Source organism: Hippopotamus amphibius, chromosome 1 (assembly GCF_030028045.1).
Source record: "Hippopotamus amphibius kiboko isolate mHipAmp2 chromosome 1, mHipAmp2.hap2, whole genome shotgun sequence".
Taxonomy (NCBI): Eukaryota; Metazoa; Chordata; class Mammalia; order Artiodactyla; family Hippopotamidae; genus Hippopotamus; species Hippopotamus amphibius.
The window spans coordinates 151312143-151333890 of NC_080186.1; the positions used below are offsets into that span (position 1 = coordinate 151312143).

The following is a 21748-nucleotide window of genomic DNA, read 5'->3' on the forward strand; positions in this document are numbered from 1 at the left end:
CCGCAAACGTGATCTGTCTTAACATGGCTGAGATGGACTGTGGTTGGGGCATTGAGGGGAATGATATACAAAATCACTTTAAGGAGAGGTTGAATTCGGATCTTCAACAAGCCCATTGAAAGAAAGGGGAATGAGAGAGTTGAGATTGCTAAGCAACACAAGCCCTGCGTGGGGGTAGTGGCAGAAGTTTTTCATGAGAAACTGAGGCATTAAGAGTTGGCTACCAAGTGAACACAAGTGACATGAGTGGTTTGTAAGCCACCGTGACCCTGGGAATGAAACTGACAGGGAATGCTCTAAGGATTCAGGAGATTTGTTACTAGCAAACGATGTCCATACAGTGCCTGATTCAAACCCACACAGGAGCCCCTCAAGCAATTTCCTGATCTGAGCTCAAAGGTTAAAAAAAAAAAAGGCTGGGGGGGCCGGGGGCGGGGAGCAGAGCACAGAACCTCTACCTGGCATCTGACACCACTTGGAAGTGAAATCACAGTGACATGACCCCTCTTAAGGGAAAATTTTCAGGTGGACTATAACTTAGGAAGTTGGACTTGCTGGTCAGGGAGAGTCACACGTGAACCACAGGCCCTTTGATCTAGTCCTTCCCCACCTCTCTCGCTTCTTCTGGCACCAATAGCACCTTTTCCCTGCAGCTGCACCAGCCTTTGTCCAGTTTCCAAAAAGCAGCTCCTCCTTGCTGCAGGGCCTCTGCATATGCTATTCCCTCCATTTGGAACTCTTTCCCTTTCTCTCCACCTACTTAATTCCTACTCATGTGTCAGATTTCAGTTAACACATCCTCAGGAAAACCCTCCCTGACTTCACCTACTGACCCAGACTCTGCAATCCCAGATAAGCTTCTATTTTAACACTTCTCAGTTGTCATAGAGAAACTTCAGCAGTATATTTTTACAACTGTTTATTTTGGAAGAAAAACTTTAAAGTGGCAAAAATAATAGAGTCCCCATATACCTAGTTTTCAATAATGTTAACATCTTACCCAAACATAGCACAATTATCGAAACTAAGTAATTAACACTGGTGAAATCCTATTTCTGGTCCTTTTTCTAATCCAGCATCCAAATCCAAGTTCTCACAATTTCTGTAGTCTCTTCTGATCTGTGATGTTCCTCAGTTTTTCCTCACTGTTCATGGCCTTGACGCTTTTGAAGATGACTGGCCATTTATTTTGTAGTGTTTCTCAGTTTAGGTTTGTGTGATCTTTTTTGTGATGAGATTGAGATTATACGTTTTGGGCAATACCAGAGAAGTGTCACTGACCTTTATCAGTGCACCATATTGGGAGGTGCACGATGTCAGTATGTCTTATTACTGGTGATGTTAACTGTGATCATTTAGCTAAGTGGTATCTGCCCGGTTTCTCCACTATATTTTCCCCTTTGTAATTGTATCTTTTGAGGAGATATCTTGAGACCATGTGAAATCCTGTTTCTCATCATACATTTATCCAATAATTTTAGCATCCATAAATGTTTCTTTCTTTTTTTAAAAATTTATTTATTTATTGGCTGAGTTTGGTCTTTGTTGCTGTGTGCAGGCTTTCTCTAGTTGCAGCAAGCAGGGGCTACTCTTCGTTGCAGTGTGTGGGCTTCTCTTATTGTGGAGCACGGACTCTAGGCACGCAGGCTTCAGTAGTTGTGGTACATGGGCTCAGTAGTTGTGGCTCTCGGGCTCTAGAGCGCAGGCTCAGTAGTTGTGGCGCATGGGCTTAGTTGCTCCGCAGCATGTGGGATCTTCCCAGCCCAGGGATCGATAGATGTTTCTTGTCTGCAATAATTCTTACAATGGCATTTGCCTAATGATGTTTTTTTCCCCCTATTTCTGCCATTGCTCCTACATTTAATTGGGATTCTGATGTGTATGGACACATGGATTTTTATTCAGTGGATTATAACCCATTACTGTCATTCTATTTTTGCTCAAGTTGTCCAAGATTTGGCCACTGAAAGCCCCTTCAAGTTGGTTCCTTTCAATATGCCCCCATGCTTTCAGTATCCATAATATATTTATTGATTTTCTCAATACTAATATACACATGAAATACTTTCAGAATTGCTAACTGCTACTCCTGTGAAAAATTGAGTAACTAGAGTACATACAGTATTTGTGTGTGGTACTTTTCTGTTGCTTTATCGTACCCCATCAGAATACTGTAACTGCAGTTATTTTTGTTTCTTACCCACTTCAGTGTGGCTGTTTTATTCATTTGAAACAGATTTTGTTAGTGTTAGTATTCCATGTTGAATTCCCCTTATCTCCTGGTGGATGTTGATCATGATTCAGGAATCAGAAACATTATTATGATTCTTAGATACACAAAAAGATATACTCAGAAGTATCCCATCCTCTTCATCCTTTATAACCTGTTATCATTTCCCTCTTCTTTCCACTCTGTAAATAAGCAATTCATTCATTTCTGGCTCATTTTTCCTTATGTACAAATGAGCAGACACATGCCTATTTTTCTTACACTCTTTTCTTACATGACAAGTAACACTGACAAATTCCCCTAAAGAAGGACTGAACCAGTTTGCCTTCCTACCAGCTGTGTGTAAGAGGACCTGTTTCCATACAGCCTTGCCTAGTGGGTTGTGGTGGTGTACTTATTTTTTACCAACCTAAGAAACGACAAATGTTATGTCAATATTGTTTCAATTTATATTTTTCTGGTCTTGAAGTGTGTCACAACATGTTTTCATGTTTAAGGGTCATTTTTATACCTTTGTGTGAGAATTTGTTCATTTCTTTTCCCAATTTTTCTATCAGGTTTTTGATCCCTTGACACTTAATTCTTTATAGTAGGAATATTATTAACCTTTTGTCTATGATATGTGCTGTAAATATCTTCTTCCAGTTTTCTGACTGGTATTTCTTGCCAAGCAATTTTTTTCTTATGTAGTCAAATTTATCAATCTTTATTGCCTCTGGATGTTTCACCCATGTTTCCTTTTAGTATTTTTTTTATGGTTTCATTTTTAACACTTAGATCCTGGATTCATTTGGAGTTTATTCTTGCACATCACATTAAGTATGGATCTAATTTCAGTTTTTCCAAATGGCTTTCCATTTGGCTCAGCACCATTTATTTATTTATAAATTTATTTATTTTACTTTTGGCTTCGTTGGGTCTTCGTTGCTGTGCGTGGGTCTTTCTCTAGCTGCGGCGAGCAGGGGCCACTCTTCGTTGCAGTGCGCAGGCTTCTCATTGCAGTGGCTTCTCGTTGCGGAGCATGGGCTCTGGGCATGCAGCCTTCAGTTGTGGCGCACAGGCTTAGTTGCTCCGAGGCACGTGGGATCCTTTCGAACCAGGGCTCAAACCCATGTCCCCTGCATTGTCAGGTGGATTCCCAACCACAGCACCACCAGGGGAGCCCAGCACCATTTATTAAAAAGTTCACTTAGGGGGTTCCCTGGTGGTGTAGTGAGAATAATGCCCAAAGATCCAGGAGGGGGAAAAAAAGGCCGGAGAGGTCACACTGCGATGGGAAGGCCAAAAAACAAACCAAGGAGGCTGCATGGTGATGAGACAGAATGAAGCAGAAACAAGGAGCAGCACGTAAGACAGAAACGGAAGCGTCGGCTCCTGGTGTCGCCTCCACTCGCCTGTGCCGCTGCCACAGACCCTTCCAGCAGAAACAGCCCAGAAAACAAGCTCCAGAGATCCCAAGATGTGATCAACGGAAACACAGGCAACCACGACAAAGGAGGAATTCTCAGCAAGTTAAAAAGATTTATTGCCATCCCAGGCTTCCTGTGAGCCCAGAAGCCAGGGCTGGTCATGGGTCATTAAGCTGTCATGGGAGCACAGGACAGTGAACAACCCCAGGCACCGACATGAGTCCCCCTCTCTTCGCTGGATCCCTGCCACCGCAGTGGCTGCTGGTGAGTCCACCGCTTCAGCCTCTGCCCCGCTCACCCTGGTGGCGCTCCAGGGCCAGGGCAGGCCGCCTCGTGACCCCCGAGCTCACAGCTCTGAGGCCACCTCTACTCCCCCGGCACTGGAGGAGTCTTCTAGGGCTGGGCACTGTGGATTTGGCCTCATAGAGGGAGAAACTGTGCTGCAGGAGTTGTCTCAGGTTAAAAGAACAAGGCGTGCATGTTCTTATATCCAAGGCCACGAACCGGCCACTCATGAGCCACCAGACGTCCCCACTGACAAGTCAGTTTGGCCCCTTCAGCCTGATCAGTGTTTAAAAAACTAATTCATTGCCAATATTTAAAAATCGATTTCATATAAAAGTCTGGATTTCTGGCTTCTCGAGGGAAAAAAAAAATTGAGGATATTTGGCAATGCCGGGCCCACATTCTCCTGTGGTACGTACTGGCTATAGCTAGACAGCAGCTGTCCCTACGGACCAGATGTGCCCTTTTCAACTCACCCAAGTCCCCACATCCCTGATTATACCCCCAGCTGGAGACTGGGCAGCAGCTGCCTCGGATCAATTGTGTTACACAAGGGAAAAATGGAGGATGTGCCCAGAAACAGCGTGTTCCTTGTGGTCCTCATCAGTCCCTGATGCCTTGCACTTTGCCCTGCAGACACCTGAGTTTGCAGACTCTCTTAAACACACAGAGCATTCTCAGGTCTCTCTCCCACCACACGCCCTGCCTCTCTAGGATACACTGTGCCCCACTGTCAACTGGGCAAGTCGAGAAAAGAACACTAAATCATAGAAGTAAATGGAGAATAGACTGAGATCAACTCCTTCAGACCCTTCATTGTAAGAGGGGGTGGGAATAAAATGAGAACTGTTAGTGCTCTCACTCTGCTTTTAGGTCAGTGACACAAAAAAATCAATGAGAAAAATCATAAAGGTACTTGAGGAGACCAAGATTGGGTCAGTGTGAACTACGGGGTCACAAAACATATTAGCACCCTTCCTTGACTGTTTAGAAAATGAGTTGAGCTCTTAGAGAGAAAGCCATGCGTGCGAGGAGGAAAATGCAGCCGCCAGCCCCATAGACATCCTGGGCTACCAGAAACCACCAGGCTCATCCTCCCGTAGGTTAGGCCCACACCGAAAAGTTTTGCAGGTGGCATAAAATGACTTTCAGCGCGGGCGTGTCATCATTGTAGAAAGGGGCTTGAGAAAGGACAGAGAGGGGAATCTGGCCTTGGCCAATGTAAGACAGAAGAAGAGGATGCCTTCGTCACACCCCCTTCCTTCTGCTGTGGCGGGTGCCACCTTATTTGCCCTTTAGGGAGGCGGAGATTTTGATACAGCCCAGACGATTCCCCCTGCTGCTTATGATGGTCTCTGAGCGGTAGTTCCCAGTGCTGAGCCAGCTGGGCAGAGTCACTTCAGGCAAGGGGAATTCAGACGTGGGCAGTGAGTAGGTGCCCTGTGGGAAAGACAGTGGACCACGGGTCAGTGGGAGCCTACAGATGGGACTGTCTTCTGGAGTGACCTCTAGGATTGCAGCTACAAACTGCCCTCCTCCCACTCTCCTAAGAGCCATGTAGAGCATAGAATGTGATAGTAAAAGGGCACCAGAGGTCAGATCGAGCTTCAAGTCTTCCATTTCACAGATAGGTAAACCGAGGCCCCCAAAAGATAAGTGATTCAGGATAGATCGTAATAATTTACACCCACAGACATCCAGGTCTGCAAGAGATTGTCTCCAAACCCCATGTCTCTACTCCAGTCACAGGGGGAATTCTCTCCCCTCCCTATACTTACTGTTTTGAAGGGACAGTGACAGGGAAGCCCATAGGTGTGCAGGGGTTCTGGGCAGGGATTCTCAATAGGAATTAACATTTCAAGCAAATAACAGAAGTCGTCGTAGGTGCAGCTACCAACGTGCTCCACACATGGGATTTTGACCCAAAAGCCAGCCACTTCCTTCTCCACAGTTATTTGTACCTGGTGAGAGAGTTGGAGAAAGTGTAAAATTCCAAGGCAAACATACCAGTTCCTCTGTCTCTTAAAAAGGTCAGCATTTTATTTTAACACAGAGTTTTTAATTGGATGGGATCTTGGAGATGTTCTGATCCAGAAATGACAATATTGTGGCACATGCCCCAGTATTATCCTTTCCTGTGCCCATGGCAGACATTAATAATCAAATATGACTTTCTGCCCCCCTGCACCGAACCACACAGTCTTAGAGTTCTTTAGGTAGTCACCTGCCCACTGGTTGAAGTTGAAATGCACTTGTCATCTACCTGCTACCTGGCTAACTGTGGAATTGCTTCTAGACTTTCCTCCTGAGCCCAATCTTGGCTTCAGAACCTTTTCCTTCAGAGGACTTCAGGCAGCTCCCACCAGGTGATTGGAGTTGGTTACCAAGATGAAACCTATTTGCTATTCTTGGATCCTATCTTCTCTGTACAGCCATAGAAGACAGAATTGAAAACGATAAGAATTTACAGAGAGATCATTTTGGGATTGCTATGAGGAACATCTTAACAATCATAGTGAGGGTGCCACAGATGGACCCACCTCAAGAAGAGGTGGGCTCCCTGGACCCAGTTGGGGAAGCTACAGAGGAACTCCCGCACCCAGAGAGAAGCTGGACGGGATCTGTGAGCGCTCCCCACCTCCGTGCTGCCACGATTCTGCTCCTGTTCTGGAGGTTGAGGCTGACAGTTGCGCCTGGCACGGGCTAAGCTTTCACTAAGTATTAGCCTAAGAGCCAAATGAGTTGTCCCTTAGGGACCGTGTTCGTGTCGCCCCAAAGCTATCAGGGAAAACTGTCAGGAGAGGGCAGGAGGAAGTCTAGTTTTTCATGGGTGTCATGCCAGGAAGACAGCATTTCGGCTGTAACATGGCAGCATCTTACGACTCCTCGTCTCCAGGCTCACTTGATTCAGGGCTTTTGTTTCTAAGAGACACATCCTGTATGGGCACCTAGTCCCCTTGAGCCTGCTAGGCTCAGGCTGGCTCCTCAGGCTGTGAACTCAGGCTTCCAACTGCCCCCGCTGTCAGGATGCGGGTCCAGGAGGAAGGGAGGAGTCCGCGCAGCCACTCTGAGTGGGTGTCCTGAGTGGACAAACTCAGATTTGCCTCACCCCACTCTGCTGACCACACGTTACCCCCCACCCCCAGTCGTGCACGGCCCCTCCCAGCCCTCCCCTCTCCTCTCCTGCCAAGCCTGCTTCAACCCCTTTGCTAGGAAGCGCCGAGGGCCTGGAGTGGAACGCTACCTCGGCCACTTCCTAGTGTTGTGCCCTTGGGGAATTTCTTCTGTCTCCATTCCCTCATCTCCAAAATGGGATGTTTTAGAGGGTCCGCCTCTCTCACAAGGTTCCACTGAGTGAGACAATGCCTGTCAAACACTTAGCATAGTGCCTGAAATCCAAAAGTTACTTCCTACCAGACTTCTCCCCCTCTTAGCCAGTACCCCTCCTTGTTTTGCCAACACTGCAGTGAAAATGGTTGAGCCAGTTCTGCCCTGAACAAGAACAGCCAGCTGAGGGGACAGCGGGGACGGACCCAGTCCTGCCTGGGCTCTTCCCGCCAGACTGGAAGCCTGTGGGCTGCATCCACCGAGAGCCAGGCCTCCCCCAGCCAGGACAAGCACAGCACAGGAGGTACCCAGTGGGGGCGCCCCAAACTTAAGGCAACAGCCATACCTGCCATTTGGGGATTACAAACCGTGACTGATCTTCCAGTCCTTGTTCCCAGTCTCATATGACTCAGAAAAGCAAGCAAGGGGAGTTCCCTGGCGGTTCAGTGGTTAGGACTTGGCACGTTCACTGCCGTGGGCCCGGGTTCAGTCCCTGGTCGGGGAACTAAGATCCCGCAAGACATGTGGCAAGGCCAAAAAAAAAAAAAAAAAAAAAGTCATGCAAAGCTGAGTAATAAGGGACCATCAATCCCTCTACTCCAGGACTTCCTTAGCACCTCCACAGCTCAACCTAAATAAAACACGTGTCATGGGACCTGGCTCCACAGGACAGACAGAGGCACTGAGGTGTAAAGGAATCAGGATCCCCGCACCTACCAGGGCACCTGGGCAAGTCCCTTCCCCCCTCAGGCCTCTGCTCCTGCATCTTGACCATGGAGTATTTGAATCTCATGATCTTGAAGAGACCTACCAGTTTTGACATCCTAATAGCCAAAGTTTCTTGCAACTTGAAAACAATGACTTTTCTCTTGGCCTCTAGCACACCAAGCTCTAGATAAAGACCCACTGATAGCAACTGACTTGAAGGGGAGCCATTTGATGAGACTGGGGAGGGGGCAGTTGTATCTCAGTCACAGGGCTCAGGCAGGGGCACTGCAGGTACAGGACTTTAGAGGGGGAAAAAAACCTAAACCATCAGGGCTGAAAGCCGTGTGTCTAAAAGCCTAAAATAAGTGTACATGCCAAATGTGGTGGCAATTTATGATTCCTGAGGATGGGGAAACAAGGTCTCAGAGGCTGGAACTTGAGAACTCAAAGAAGGGATTGCTAAATTATGCCAAATCCTGTGTAACACATCAAAAGAAGAAAAAGGCGTCCCTGGACAGACTCCAAACTTGCCCATGGCTTACAGAATCTGGAGCATCCAACTTCTAAAAATTGCAGCTGGCATCAAGTTCATCCAGGTTCTAAATGGGACTTTTGATTGAAGAAATTTCACTTCAGCAAGGTCAGAGGAGGAGGAGGAGGTTTCTCTCCTGCCACTAACAGGCTGCATGGTCTGGACCAGTCACTCCTTTCTGGGCCCCAGTAACAAGGGGAGAAGCCACTGCCCTTAAGAGCCCTTCAGGCTCAAACAGTGCTCATACAGTCCGGGCAGCTCTCCTAGGAGGGGTCTTTGCTGGTAAGGGGAAAGTCCTGGGGTACTCCCCTGCTAAAACTCCAAGCACTAATTCCACCTCCCTGTCAGAAAGAGCTCAGGAATAGGAAACATTAGATAGATAAGGACACCAGCCTTGAATGCTGACCCAGAGCAAGTTATATCCTTCTCTGAGCCTCAGTGTCCCTTATCTATAAAAGGAGACTCATCTTTTCTTCTACACACGCGGTTAGAGGCTTTTATTTAATAGCTAGTATGCATATACCCTGAAAAGATAAAGGAACCACATCAAAAATACATAAGAGAAATGTAGGAAGAAGGGAAGGGGCAATGGGAATCTGAGTCCAATTTTAAAAAGCTCAATGGCCCAAATTTATGACAGGTAATAAAGTACAGGCTGCCAATGGTCCAACTTACACTTTTTCAACTTTACGATGGTACAGAAGCAATACGCATTCAGTAGAAACTGTTCTTCCTGTTTTGGAATCTGATCTTTTTCAGGGCTAGTGATATGCAGTACGATTCTCTCTCATGATGCTGCGCAATGGCAGGAAGCCACGGCCCCCAGTCAGCCATGCAATCACGAGGGCAAACAACTTAAACCATTCTGTACCCAGACAACCATCCTGGTTTTCACTTTCAGTACAGCATTCAATACATTACATGAGATGTGGGATACCTTAGCACAAAACAGGCTTTGTGTTAGATGATTTTGCCCAACTGTAGGCTAATGTACATGTTCTGAGCGTGGTTGAGGTAGGCGGGGCTACGCTGTGATGTTTGGTAGGTGAGGCGTGTTAAATGCATTTTCGATTTACAATATTTTCAACTAGGTTCATTGGGACCTAAGTTGAGGAAGATTTATAACAGCAAAGGGGTGAGCGGAACCCATCTTAATGGCCTACAAAGAAGCCAGGAAAAGGCTGGGGAAAGAAAAAAAGAGTTCACCAGCTTTTTCCTTCCAGGTCAGTTGTACTGCATCAGCGTTCTTGGAAATGTCTGCAGTTTGCATGGCTGTGACAGGAGAGCAAGCATGGTGGCCAGCCCACCAAACAGCTCTTTGCTCCAGACTCAGTGGAGGTGGCACAGAAATGTGACCCTGGTAGAAAATCACCTGAAGAACAGCTAAAGAAAATGCAGTGACCTAGCCCGAAGAAGACTTGGGAAGAGGTGCAGGGAAAGCAGAGCCTGAGAGCTGTCTGCACATACAGGACTCTGTCTGGGTCAAAGGAGCCACAGGAAGAGACTGATACTAACGGAAATATTAACAAGAGCTAACATGTACAGAGCTGGTCTTGTGTGCCAGGCCCTATGCAAGGCACTCTCTGTGTTATTAACTCAGTAATCGCTCAGAGAAACATGAGGTAGGGGCTGTGATTAACCAAGTCAAAGGGTAGTTTCAGCAACACAGATTCCAAATCAGAAAACCTTTTAACAAGTCAAAAGGAAACTAATGCCAGAACAGATCTGCACCAGGACAAGCTGAAGGCATACAATATGGTAGCAGTGCAAACCAGCGAGGAAAGGACTACAGTATATGGAGTTGCAATGGCTACATAGAAAACAAGCAAATATCCACCCCCAAAACAGGCAACAGGCATGAGTGAAAAGGTTATTGCTAAAGAAAAATACAGATGTCCTTATAAAAGGACATTTAACAAATCTATGCTTCTTTTGCTGCTCTGGGATTCCAGGATTCCAAAATTATTCAGTTCCCTGAGCGTACATACCTTAGGGCCCTTGCCCTCTGGCCCATAGCACCTTTCCTTCAGCACCTCCCCGACCCCCCCCCCCCAGCCCCCGGGCTCACCTTCAGAGGACTTTCAAGGTCAACAATGGTCTTGACCTCAGCACTAACGGTCACGTTCCCAGGAACGACAATAGGGTCAGGTTCCAGAGTCAGGCTTTTGATCACCACAGGGTCCTTCCCCTGATCGCAGTTTTCCCAGGAAAAGCTACTGACCTGGGAGAGCCAAGGACAATAAGGCAGCAAGAAAAGAAAAGAAAAGTTGACAAAAGCAACTCATAGGTTAGAAGACGTAACAGAGCAGGTTACTGACAGTGTGTCCGTGGGTGAGATACCTGCCCTCTCTGAGCTTCATCTGCAATTCCACATCTGTAAAACTGGGATAATGCTGGTCCTACCCATTTCACAGGCAGGACTAAACTAGAAGACTTAAAAGGCAATCTCCCAAAAGTGTGCCGTGAACTACAGAGCACAATATCATAGACCTTGAACTTCAAAATAGGAGACTAACCATATTCGCCTTTGGTAGATAGCTTCTCTGATCTCTCACCTCTCCCGCTCCCCACTCCTCTCTAGCTAGTCTGGCATCTCCTTAAAGGGAAGCTTTTGGAGGATTCGCTTTTGCAGCCCATGCCCAGAACCTTACTCACATCACACCCCAGGCCCAATCCAGGGACAGGAACAACAGGGAACACAAAACACAGTGGGAAACATGACAGCATCTAACACCCCACCCTCAAGGAGGTACAGTTCACCCAGGGAGGGACCAGGACACACAGGAAAAGATCCCCAGTGGGTCACTTGTTGATGAACAATCCCTGGTGAACAAACTTCCCCAATCCTGACCAGTGCTTTCTTAACTCCCATTGTTCATGCCCTGCCCCGTGCCATACCCCAAGTCATCCCCCTCCCCTCTGCTGAGCCGTATCTCCTCCTCTTCCTCCACATCCCCCAAGAGGTCCCCTGGTTCCTGATTCCGACATCTCGTCCAGCTACACACGACCACTGCCTCCCTCCTCCCACGGAACCCTGTCTATGGTCTTTAACACTTCCTACACTGTGTAGACTCTGCCCACCCACTCATACCTTTCCCAGCCCCCTGAAGGCCCCCTCTGAGAGACTTTCATCATTCCCACCATGCACATCCCATCTCAGAAGTTAAAGCTGCCAGTTCCACATCCCCAAGTTGACCCCCGTCATCACAGCCACAGGTAGGCGGGCCAAAAGAGAATACCTAACCCAGGCTAGGCTGAGATTCTCTCTGCCCCCAATTTGGGAAGTGAGACAGAGGCAAAATCACTCAGAGGACTTTGGACTTTGAGCTGTTATGGGGTCATAAGCTTTAAGATAGAGCCAGAGAGCCAGAACACCTAGACCCATGACCAAGTCAAAGGGACAAGAACTAAGGTCTCTGCTGGTCTGTGGAAAAGAGAACAGAGTCGCCCCCTGCCCCCGGCCCCTGTCTAAATAGGCAGTGAGGGGGAGCAGCCAGGGGCATGGTTTTAGAGTGAGATATGGGGTAAATCACGGCTTTAATCAGTAGATGTGGCTTGAAATCATAGTTTGACCTCCATATCATGTGACTCTATAGGCCAGTTGGAACTGCAATTTCCACATCTTTTAACTGGAGTCATTTCTCTTCCTCTCAGACCTCTTGCGAGGGTGAGAGCATGTACATAAAGCTCATAACACAATGCCAGGCACAATGATAACCATTAGACATCCCAGCCCCTACTTCCTGCCATTAGTTCCATGAGATTCCTTGTGTACCTAGAATAAACTCCCCTTTACTTGAGCTTCTTGGAATGGGCTTCTGTTCCATGGAATGAAGCATTAGGCCATGACTAAGAAAGGCCTGATTCATCCCTGCATTCCCCACAGCCCCTTAGACAGGGTAGGGACCAGCAAATGTTTCCTTCGACATTCATTCCACAAATATTTATGGAGCAGTGCTCACAGGCCTGCGGGCAAGTGCTGTTCATAGAGGTAAACAATTAGCAATGTGCCTGCCCTGCGGGCAAGGAGCTTACAGTCTAACGTAAATAAATATTATCCCCTGAGATCGCTGGGTGCCACAGAAGAAACAGAGGGTCATATTGAGAGTAACAAAGGACTCACTTAAATAGGGTGATGAGGAAGTGATAATCCTACAAGATGAGGAGTCAGCCATGCAAGTACTGAAAGAAAGAATGTTCAGGCAAAGGCCCTGCATCGGGAAGACGCTCAGCTGCTCTGGGCCCTACAAGGGCTAGATGTAGTGGACAAGGCACCCAGAGAAGCTTAGAGGGGTGGCAGGGTCATTTAATTAATGCAAGATCTCATAGGTCATCATCAGGAGGCTGCATTTCCTACAAGTGCAATGGAATGCCATTGCAGGAGAGGGCCACGTCCTGGTTTATGGTTGAGAATAGATTGCAGAGGGTCGAGTTTAGAACGGGGGAGCCCAGTTGGGGGGCCACTATCAAATGGAAGAATGCCTGGGATTACGAGTTGGGCTGGAGGGTGGGTGGGAAGACTAGCTATTTTCTAGAGCTGCTTTCATAGATTCTAAGGCAGCCTGATTCCAAGTAAAGATTGATTCCAGGCTGGAGGAAGTGTCCGGAGTGCCCTGCTCCTCCTTTCCCCAGGCCCTGGGGAGACTTAAAAAGGTGGTTTCTCGATGACTGGCTAGAGGCTTCTGTCGAAACGAATTCTGCAGCTGAGTCTGGTCTCATCCGGAAAAGGAAATATGATGGGTTAGCAATACACACTAAGGGCAGGCCGGGCACCAGATATCTGTCACCCCAGCCTAGGCTAACATGGGAAGAGGCAGCACATGGCAGAGGGCAAAGGCACAGCCGTGGAGGCAGAAATATGGGTCCAAATCACAGACCTGGATTAAAATCATACCTCAGCCACTCTCACTAGCTGAGAACATGGGTCAGCGGACCCCTCTTGAGGCTCAATTTCCTCATCTATTAAATGGGCATAATTATATCTTCCACAGCCACTGTAAGGGCCACAGAAAGTACAGGTCACAACCCTTCAAGACTGTCACAGCCATGAAAACACGAGACTGAGAAACTGTCACAGACCAGAGGAGATTGGGGAGACAGGACAACACATGCAACGTGGTACCCCGGATTGGATCCTGGAACAGAAAGAGGACATTAGTGGGAAGACTGGTAAAATCCAAATAAAGTCTAGAGTTTAGCTAGGGAATGTACCTATGTCGGTTTCTCAGTCTGGACAAATGTACCATGGTAATACAAGATATTAACGTTAGGGGAAATGAAGTGAGGAGTGTGTAGGAACTCTGTAGTATCTTTGCAACTTTTCTGTAAGTCTAAAATTACTCCCCTAAAAAAGTTTATTAGGGGAAAAGCACATGGCTCAACACATAGGACATAGTATGTGCACAATAAATGACATTAGACAGTATCAAAGAGCCTATTAAGCACCTATTACGTGCCCAGCCTGGGGCTGGACATTCTCCGCTGTTAACTAAGGCTCACCACAGCCCAGGGTCACAAGACTGGGTTAATGCTAGAAGAGGAAGGGGAACTCCAGTTTCCTGATGCTCAAACACACAGTATCACCCCACAGCCTTCTTGTGGCCCAGGGTTTCTGGGTCAGGGTTCCACATCACATGAACCCAGAGAAGACCAGGATGATAGCGGATAACAATGGAAAGTGCCCCTTGCTATGTGTCCTCAGATGAGTCCCCTATCCTCTGTGCAGCTGGGTAAGGTAGGTGAACTCCCTGATGTCTCATGGCTTCTCCAAAACTGCCAACATAAGACCCTCTGGTCTGGGATGGCATCCACAGCCAAGACACATAGCAGAGCAGAGATGTTGGGTCAGTTCCTGCTTTAGCCGGACTCCACCTCATAGTGATCAGACCTGGAGCCAAGAGAAACACTCTCAACCTACACTCAGGGACTAACTGTGACTCCTCCGGGACAATAAGGCCAAGAGCTATTTGCTCCTCCACTCAATAGGCAAAATAGACTCCTTGACCCTGGAGCAGGGTGAGGCCGAACCCACTGGCTTCTATCGCTTTATGAGTTAAAGATTGAAGAGCTTTTCCATCCGTGGAAGCATTTCCCTTCAGGCACAACCATCAAGAAAGGCAGGTTGGTTTATCAAGCCCATTTTACAGATGAGGAGACCAAGCCTTAAGGAGCCCAAATGCCATGCCCATGGATTAGAGACAGGAAGAAGAATCAGAAGCCAAGCCTCCTAGTCCTATTCCACTTTCCCCCACACCACCCTGTTCTTGGCTCTGACAAGTATTTCCAAGGAAGTTGTAGGGAAGGGACCTAGGCTGGGCCTCTCTCTTTGCTTGCTGCCAGAGATATTAAGTGTCTGGCCCCCAGCTATGCAGCAAAGAGTCCATGGCACTCGGCTTCTCTACTTCTCGGAATGACAGAACTTCCCTTTCCCAAGGGTCTGGAGCATGGGGTGACTGAGAAGACAAGGGGGAAGCTTGTAGGCTGAAGCCTCTCCATGACTGACACCCAGGAGCAGGGCTGCATCTTCATTGCCAGAGGAGCAAGTCTGGACCTGGACCGCCTGGTCTGAAGAGCCTCTCAAACCCACCCACCCTCCAGGACAAGCAGCGCCTCAGAGCAGCACAGAGGGGAGGGGAAGGGTGCCAGGCCTTTTCACGGCAGAAAAGAGGGGACATGTAAACGGGGCTGAGTCTCTGGGCCTGGGAGTAGAGCCTTGGTCCTGCAGTTCTGTAAAACTTCACTCAGACGTTTGGAAAGAGGGCAGGAGAGTACAGAGGGGAGTGAGATTAACCCTTCCAAAATAGTCTGGAGCAGAGCAAGGCCTTACAGCCCATCCTCTGTACAGATAGGGAAACTGAAATCCGCAAAGAGAAAAGGGCCCGCTCAGAGTCACAGTAAGTGACTTTGGGAGCCTCTGCTGCAAGGAAGTAATCCTAGAGACTGGAGAGGCCACCCCCATGTCCCACCCCAACCCTCACATCCCGAGCTGGGCTGGGATGCTAAAGGAGAGGGCGCTCACCCGGTTCGAGAGGAGGCGTGCAGGAGCCGCTGGGCCGGCGAGAAGCAAGCCCAGGCAGATCAGGAACAGAGCCATCATCAAGGGGCTCATCGCAAAGGATGTGTCCCCAGGGTGGGTCCCCCGCCGGGTTAACTACAAGGTTCGAGGAGGCGACGACGCCTTTAAATGCTTGCCAGTGTTGGTTATCCAAAGCTGTGCATTGCGATGCAAAGCTGAGAGCAGCCACTTCGCCGTGCGTCCCGCCCCCTCCGGATCTGAGATTTCGGGGCCGGGGATTGGACAGAGCTCTTCCGGCCCCGCCCCTCAGTATTTCCTCCTTTAGCCCCGCACTTCGCGCGTGGGCGACAGGCCCCGCCTTCGGGGAGAAGGCGGAGTCTGAAGAGAAAAGGGGCGGGTTGAGTGGGGGGGCGGGGGGAAATGAGCGCGCCACGGGGAAGGGAACCAGAGCTCGAGGGAGGGGCGGGGCTTAACTGGGGCGGGGCTGCTGTTTCCGAGCTCACGCTGTTACCTTCACAGCTGGAAGGGCCGTCATATTTTCAAACCGAAGTACTTCTTGTTAAAAATATGCTCCCTGTCGATGCTACCCTTCCCCGTAGCTGTGTTGGAAAGCACTGTGTCTTTTTAATAATTATTATAATCATAATAACTAATATTTAGTAAGTGCTTTAATGCATGCCAAGCGCTGTTGAGCACTTACGAGGGAATCCATTTTTTTGCCCATCTTTACCACTCAGAAAACATACATGATAAGGCAGGTTAGCTTTGCCAAGGTCACATAGCTAAGAAGTGATAGAGCAAGAATTTGCTTATATATACCTCATCAGCCAAGATTTCCTTAAGCTACTACACTTTGTAGTTGAGGTCCGGTTTTTTATTTTTAAAAAAGCAATAGGGGGACTTCCCTTGTGGCAACAGTGGTTAAGAATTTGCCTGCCAATTCAGGGGACATGGATTTGATCCCTGGTCCAGGAGAATACCACATGCTGTGGAGCAACTAAGCCCGGGAGCCACGACTCCTGAGCCTGAGCTCTGGAGCCAGCGAGCCACAACTACCGAGCCCACATGCTTCAACTGTTGAAGCCTGCGCCCCTAGAGCCTGTGCTCCGCAACAAGAGAAGCCACTGCGATGAGAAGCCTGAGCACCCCCGAAGTAGCCCCACGCACAGCAATGAAAACCCAACACAGCCAAAAATAATAAAGAAAATAAATTAAAAAAAAAAAAGCAATAGGGATACTACTTCTGCCAAATTACCGCTAGCTTGTAAACCCTGCAAGGGGTGGAATCATGACTTTTGGTCACTAGTAGTGTGTATCCAGTGCCTGACACATCTAGGGAATCAATCTTTGTTGAATAAATGAACACATTAATAGAAGTTAAAACTTTACCTAATCATCCTTTAAAGAAATTTTTTATTTTGGAATTAATTTTAAATTATGAAAATGTTGCAAAAATAGCACAAAACTCTCTCCTAGTTTCCCCCATTGTTAACATTAAGATATAAGGGTATTTTTTTAATAAAAACTAAGAACTAGCACTGATGTATTAACTAAGCTCCAGACTTCACCTGATCTTCTAATATACTTTTCTAATTGCACACCTTCCTCTTCTTGTGATAATCCCTTCTCTCTCTCCTCTAGCACAACCTCTTCATACACACAAGGGCAATTTCAGGCCCCCTGAGTGAGAGGACTTGTCCAATGTCACGTAGCAGAAGCAAAACCAGAACTCACTTCTCCTGAGGCTGCTCCCGCAGAGGTATAAGAGGTGTCCTGGGACTGTGCTCCATGGTAGACGTGAGGGTGGGGGGTGGGGGAAGTGGATGCCCACACTGGTGTGTCCTGGAGCCTCACTGGGAAGCCAGAAGGAGGCTGCACAGCTCCCTTCCAGCATCATTCCTTCTTCATCTTTGCACCTGCCCAGGCCCCTCTACCCTATTACCCATTTGTGTGGTCAGGCGGCACACAGTGGCTGCTCTCCTGCTCCCTGTACATGCCCCGCCCAACCTGGCCCGGCCTCACCCTTACCTTCTCCACAGGACTGCCTCCCCCTCTTAAGTGAACGTTTATTTGTTTTCATTTTTTTAATTGTTCGCTTTATTTTTTTTTAAACTTTTTATTTTATATTGGAGTATAGCTGATTAGCAATGTTGTGATAGTTTCAGGTGTCCAGCAGGGTGATTCGGTTATAAATATACATGTATCCACTCCATTTCAAATTCTTTTCCCATTTAGGTTGTTACATACTATTTAGCAGAGTTCCCGGTGCTGCACAGTAGGTCCTTGTTGGTTATCCATTTCATTTCTTTATTTTTTACTTTTTGGCTGTGTTGGGTCTTTGCTGCTGCAAGCGGGCTTTCTATAGTTGTGGCGAGTGGGGAGGAATTGGTGTAGGGCTGCACCCTGCAGCCCTCCAGTCCTTGCAATCACCCAGCCATAAGACTGAAGAAAGAACCCGGAGGGAGTCAGGGACAGAGACATCAACCATTGGACAGGGAATCTTACAAGTCGGAGGCAAAGGTCCTGGAGTGACCCCCGCCCGCCACTGTGTACGGTTGGCAGCAGGCAGGACACAGCTGCAATCAGGGGAGGAGGAGGCTATTAGTTATAGAAGGCATGACATCAGAAGGGCTTCTTGGTTGCCAGGGGAACTGTTGGCGCTCACCCGGCCCCCCCCCGCCCCCCCCAGCTCTTTGGATTAGGGACCCTTGCAAGGGGGCCACTGTTTCCTGTCAATGACTGAACATACTGGAGCTGTTCTGGTTCGAGGACTAGAAACATCATTAGCTCCATTAGTCCAACTGATCATGCAGGTAGTTGCTGATTAAACATTCATTTTATACATATATACAAGGGACTATTATTCAGCCATTAAAAAGAATGAAATAATGCCATTTGCAACAACAGGGATGGACCTAGATACTGTCACACTGAATGAAGTTAAATCAGACAGAGAAAATGTCCTAGAATAATAAGAAACTACCTCCCAGTACTAAGCTATTAACTCATTCAAAAAATATTTATAGATTCAAGCCAAACAAAATAAAGGCTCTGCCCCCACTCCTATACCCACCCCCCACACACACAGACACAAAAAATCTAGGGTCTGTTCAAGAAAAGCCATCATCAAGTAAAGAGTAAAACAAAGAATGTTGCCTCCCACCCAGTTCTACCTAGAGTACAGCCTGAAAGAAGGTCAGGTAGGAGATTAGATGAGACACTCTGTGCTCTGGGAAAACTGACAGAACAGGCCTTCAGATAGGTAGATATTCTCAGGAAAAATTTTTATGAACCTGGATTTTTGCATGTTCCCTTAATTAGAAAAGCACTGAAACCATTAACTAAGATATCTATTCCTCGTGACTAGCAGCGACCTTCTACCAAGGTGTGTTCTTGACGGCATGATCCCTTTCGCCAGAAGTACACACATGCTGACCTCTCCCTAGCCCCTTCCACCTCTCCGGAGCAGTTCCTCAGGACTATTTGAGAGGCTGTCTCCTTGGCTATAGTCCTCAGTAAGTCCCCAAATAAAACTGAAACTTGCAGCTCTCATTTTGGAGTTTGTTGGTTTGGTTTGGTTTGGTTTGGTTTGGTTTGGTTTGGTTTGGTTTGGTTTGGTTTTCTTTTCTTAGTGGACATGACATAAACAAGATTCTATCCAAGAGTATTAATACCAAACGACAAGAAATCAGGTTAAAGTAATACAAAGTGCAGGTGGTCTGCATTCTTGAGTCAGACCATCTGGGAGAAACAGAAATATTTGGGAGAAGAGCCAATGTGAAATATTTAATGGTCCGGATCATCAGGCCATCATTCCTAGCCAGCACTGCACACTGCAATTCTCTGCAGGGCTTTTAAAATTCCCAATCCCTAGGCCACACTCCAGACCAACTACATTTAAATCTCTGGAGGTGGGACCCAAGGTTGATTTTGGTTTTGGTTTTGGTTTGTTTTGTTCTAATTCCAGGTGATTCAAATGTATGACCAAGCTTGACATAAAGCACCTGGCATACAGTAGATACACACATACATAAAAGTGGCAATTACTAAAACAAAGTCCTGTCCTTGAAGAACCCACATTCTAGGAGTGATGGGTTGCAACTTTGGAAATTGTTGCTGCTCTAATGTTCGTCATCATGGGCTTCCTGGAGGAGTAACTGGGTCTGAGCCCTGGAGTAACCTGGCCCAGGATGCCCTCTCAGCCTTGCTTGTGTCCGGTGGGGTAAGTTGGAGACCCAGTGTGAGCATAAAGCCTGGGGTGGGAAGTGCCCTTGTTGTTGAACCCAAAGGTCATGTACCTGACACACGGTGAGGCCAAGCAAACCAAAACATTGGAGTTTGGAACAGAGAAAGTTGTGTTGCAGGGCCAAGCAAGGCACACTGGACACTTCTGTTCAGAAGCCCAGAACCTCCCGATGGTTTTCAGGAATCGTCTTTAAAGGCAGCATTTGGGGAGCCAGCTGCAGGGTGCATGACTTTCTTCCAGCTGGTTGGTGGTGAGGTCACCGGCTGGTGTCCCAGGAATCTCAGTCATCAACCTTCTGGTTTTGACCAGTCTGGGGCCTCAGCATGTCCTTGCCATCCTCCACCTGGGTGGGGGCCTTAATTGCTTTAGAACAAGGCAATGGTATGTATCAGATTGTTGTGTTTATCCCCTGAGGAGCTAGGACTCTGTTTCATTGCTGAACTATTATTTTGGGGCTGCTTTTCCTTTGTTTTTGCACTCCCTCACTTCCCTGATTAGTAACTGATTGAATCTGCTCCTTGGAACTTAGGGAAGGTCTAGGAGACTAAAGCCCTTTTTCTACGAACAAGAAACGAGGGACATGGAAAGGTTTTCATACCCAGGAATGTCCCACAGGGTCCTGCTCATTTTCAGATTTAGTGAAGAATGCTTGTCACCTCAAATGCTTGGGAAGAAGTCACAGACTGCAACACAAGCCTCAAACACCATTTGTTTGTGTGGTGTTTCTTAGAATTTTTCCTTTTTTTTTTTTTAATTGAAATATTGTTGGTTTACAATGTGTTAGTTTCTGGTGTACAGCAAAGTGATTCAGACGTATATACACACATATATACATACACACATGTATATATGTATGTATTCTTTTTTCAGATTCTTTTTCATTATAGTTCATTATAAGATATTGAATATATTTCCCTGTGCTATGCAGTAGGACCTTGTTATTTACCTATTTTATTTGTAGTAGTGTGTATACTTGGTTTTTACTTGGTTGCCTGTGTATAATAAAAGCAGGTGACTTCTCATCAAATTATGGATTTCCAGCTTTCCTGAAAAATTCAGAGAATCTGGAAAGAGCTGTCTGCATTTCCATAGCACAACAGTCCACTGAGGCTGAGTTGTCATTAATGGGATTTTGCAGCCTCTGCCTCCCCTACAGGCTGTGCATCTCTCACTTTTGTTACTGCCTGGTTTCTGTGGGTTTCAATCCCAAATTTAGCCTGGACCTCTGGTTTTAAATCTTGACTATTCTTGTTATTAAAGGGTAATTTTTTAATAATTTTTAAAAAAATATTTATTTATTTGGTTGCACTGCATCTTAACTGCAGCACATGGGCTCCTTAGTTGTGGCAGGTGAACTCAGTTGCAGGAGGTATGTGGCATCTAGTTCCCTGACCAGGGATTGAACCCAGGCGCCCTACATTAGGAGCTTGGAGTCTTATCAACTGCACCACCAGAGAAGTCGCTAAAGGGTAAGTTTTAAAAAGAAGGTTAAATCATAACTCTCATACAGATCTGAAATGAGCGTGCAGTGGGGATTTTATTTTTAACTGCTTCAATGAGGGAACCTGTGAGATGTTACAATCAGTGCAAACACAAGTATGGATCAGGAATATTGAGATAAAAGTACAAGTGGAGGCAAAATCGGCCTCTTCCGTAGTGGGGGAGGGAAGTCAATCTAACCTCCAAATTAACCTCCACAGGACAAAAATGACATTGCTATACACAAAGATGATTTTCCATTGTCATGGGTTATCTTCAACTTCAGGTGTAGACAACCTTCAGTGACAGGCACAGAGTCTCCATAGAGCCAGAAGCCGTCTACCCTCCATGTTGAAGGGTATGCTCTAGACAGTGAAGAGTTTTCGATTGAAGTCAAAATTTTTCCCTCGTTGGTAATGGTATTTCTCACTTTAAATAATGTCTTTAACCTTACTGGGCCTCAGTTTCCCCATCTGTAAGAAGGTAAGATTAACTAAATGATCTCCAAAGTCCCTTT

General features: G+C 47.1%; 1 protein-coding gene across 1 annotated transcript; it reads right to left on the reverse strand.

Annotated features, from left to right (window-relative positions):
* Positions 1-3731: 3731 nt before the first annotated feature.
* Positions 3732-15766, reverse strand: GM2A (ganglioside GM2 activator). Its single transcript, XM_057730687.1, has 4 exons — positions 15510-15766; positions 10560-10712; positions 5703-5885; positions 3732-5364 (listed from the first exon to the last, which is right to left on the reverse strand). The coding sequence occupies exons 1-4, from the start codon at positions 15597-15599 to the stop codon at positions 5209-5211; spliced, it is 582 nt and encodes a 193-aa protein (XP_057586670.1). The 5' UTR covers positions 15600-15766; the 3' UTR covers positions 3732-5208.
* Between the last annotated feature and the right edge of the window lie 5982 nt (positions 15767-21748).

What these genes read in the sequence shown, in the direction of transcription:
- GM2A (XM_057730687.1), bottom strand. Translation starts at nt 15,599, where the DNA reads ATGAGCCCCTTGATGATGGCTCTGTTCCTGATCTGCCTGGGCTTGCTT. An exon ending in CACGCCTCCTCTCGAACCGG is followed by an intron (nt 10,713 to 15,509) that starts GTGAGCGCCCTC and finishes TGGCTCTCCCAG; the next exon opens with GTCAGTAGCTTTTCCTGGGA. An exon ending in ACCTTGAAAGTCCTCTGAAG is followed by an intron (nt 5,886 to 10,559) that starts GTGAGCCCGGGG and finishes CTCTCTCACCAG; the next exon opens with GTACAAATAACTGTGGAGAA.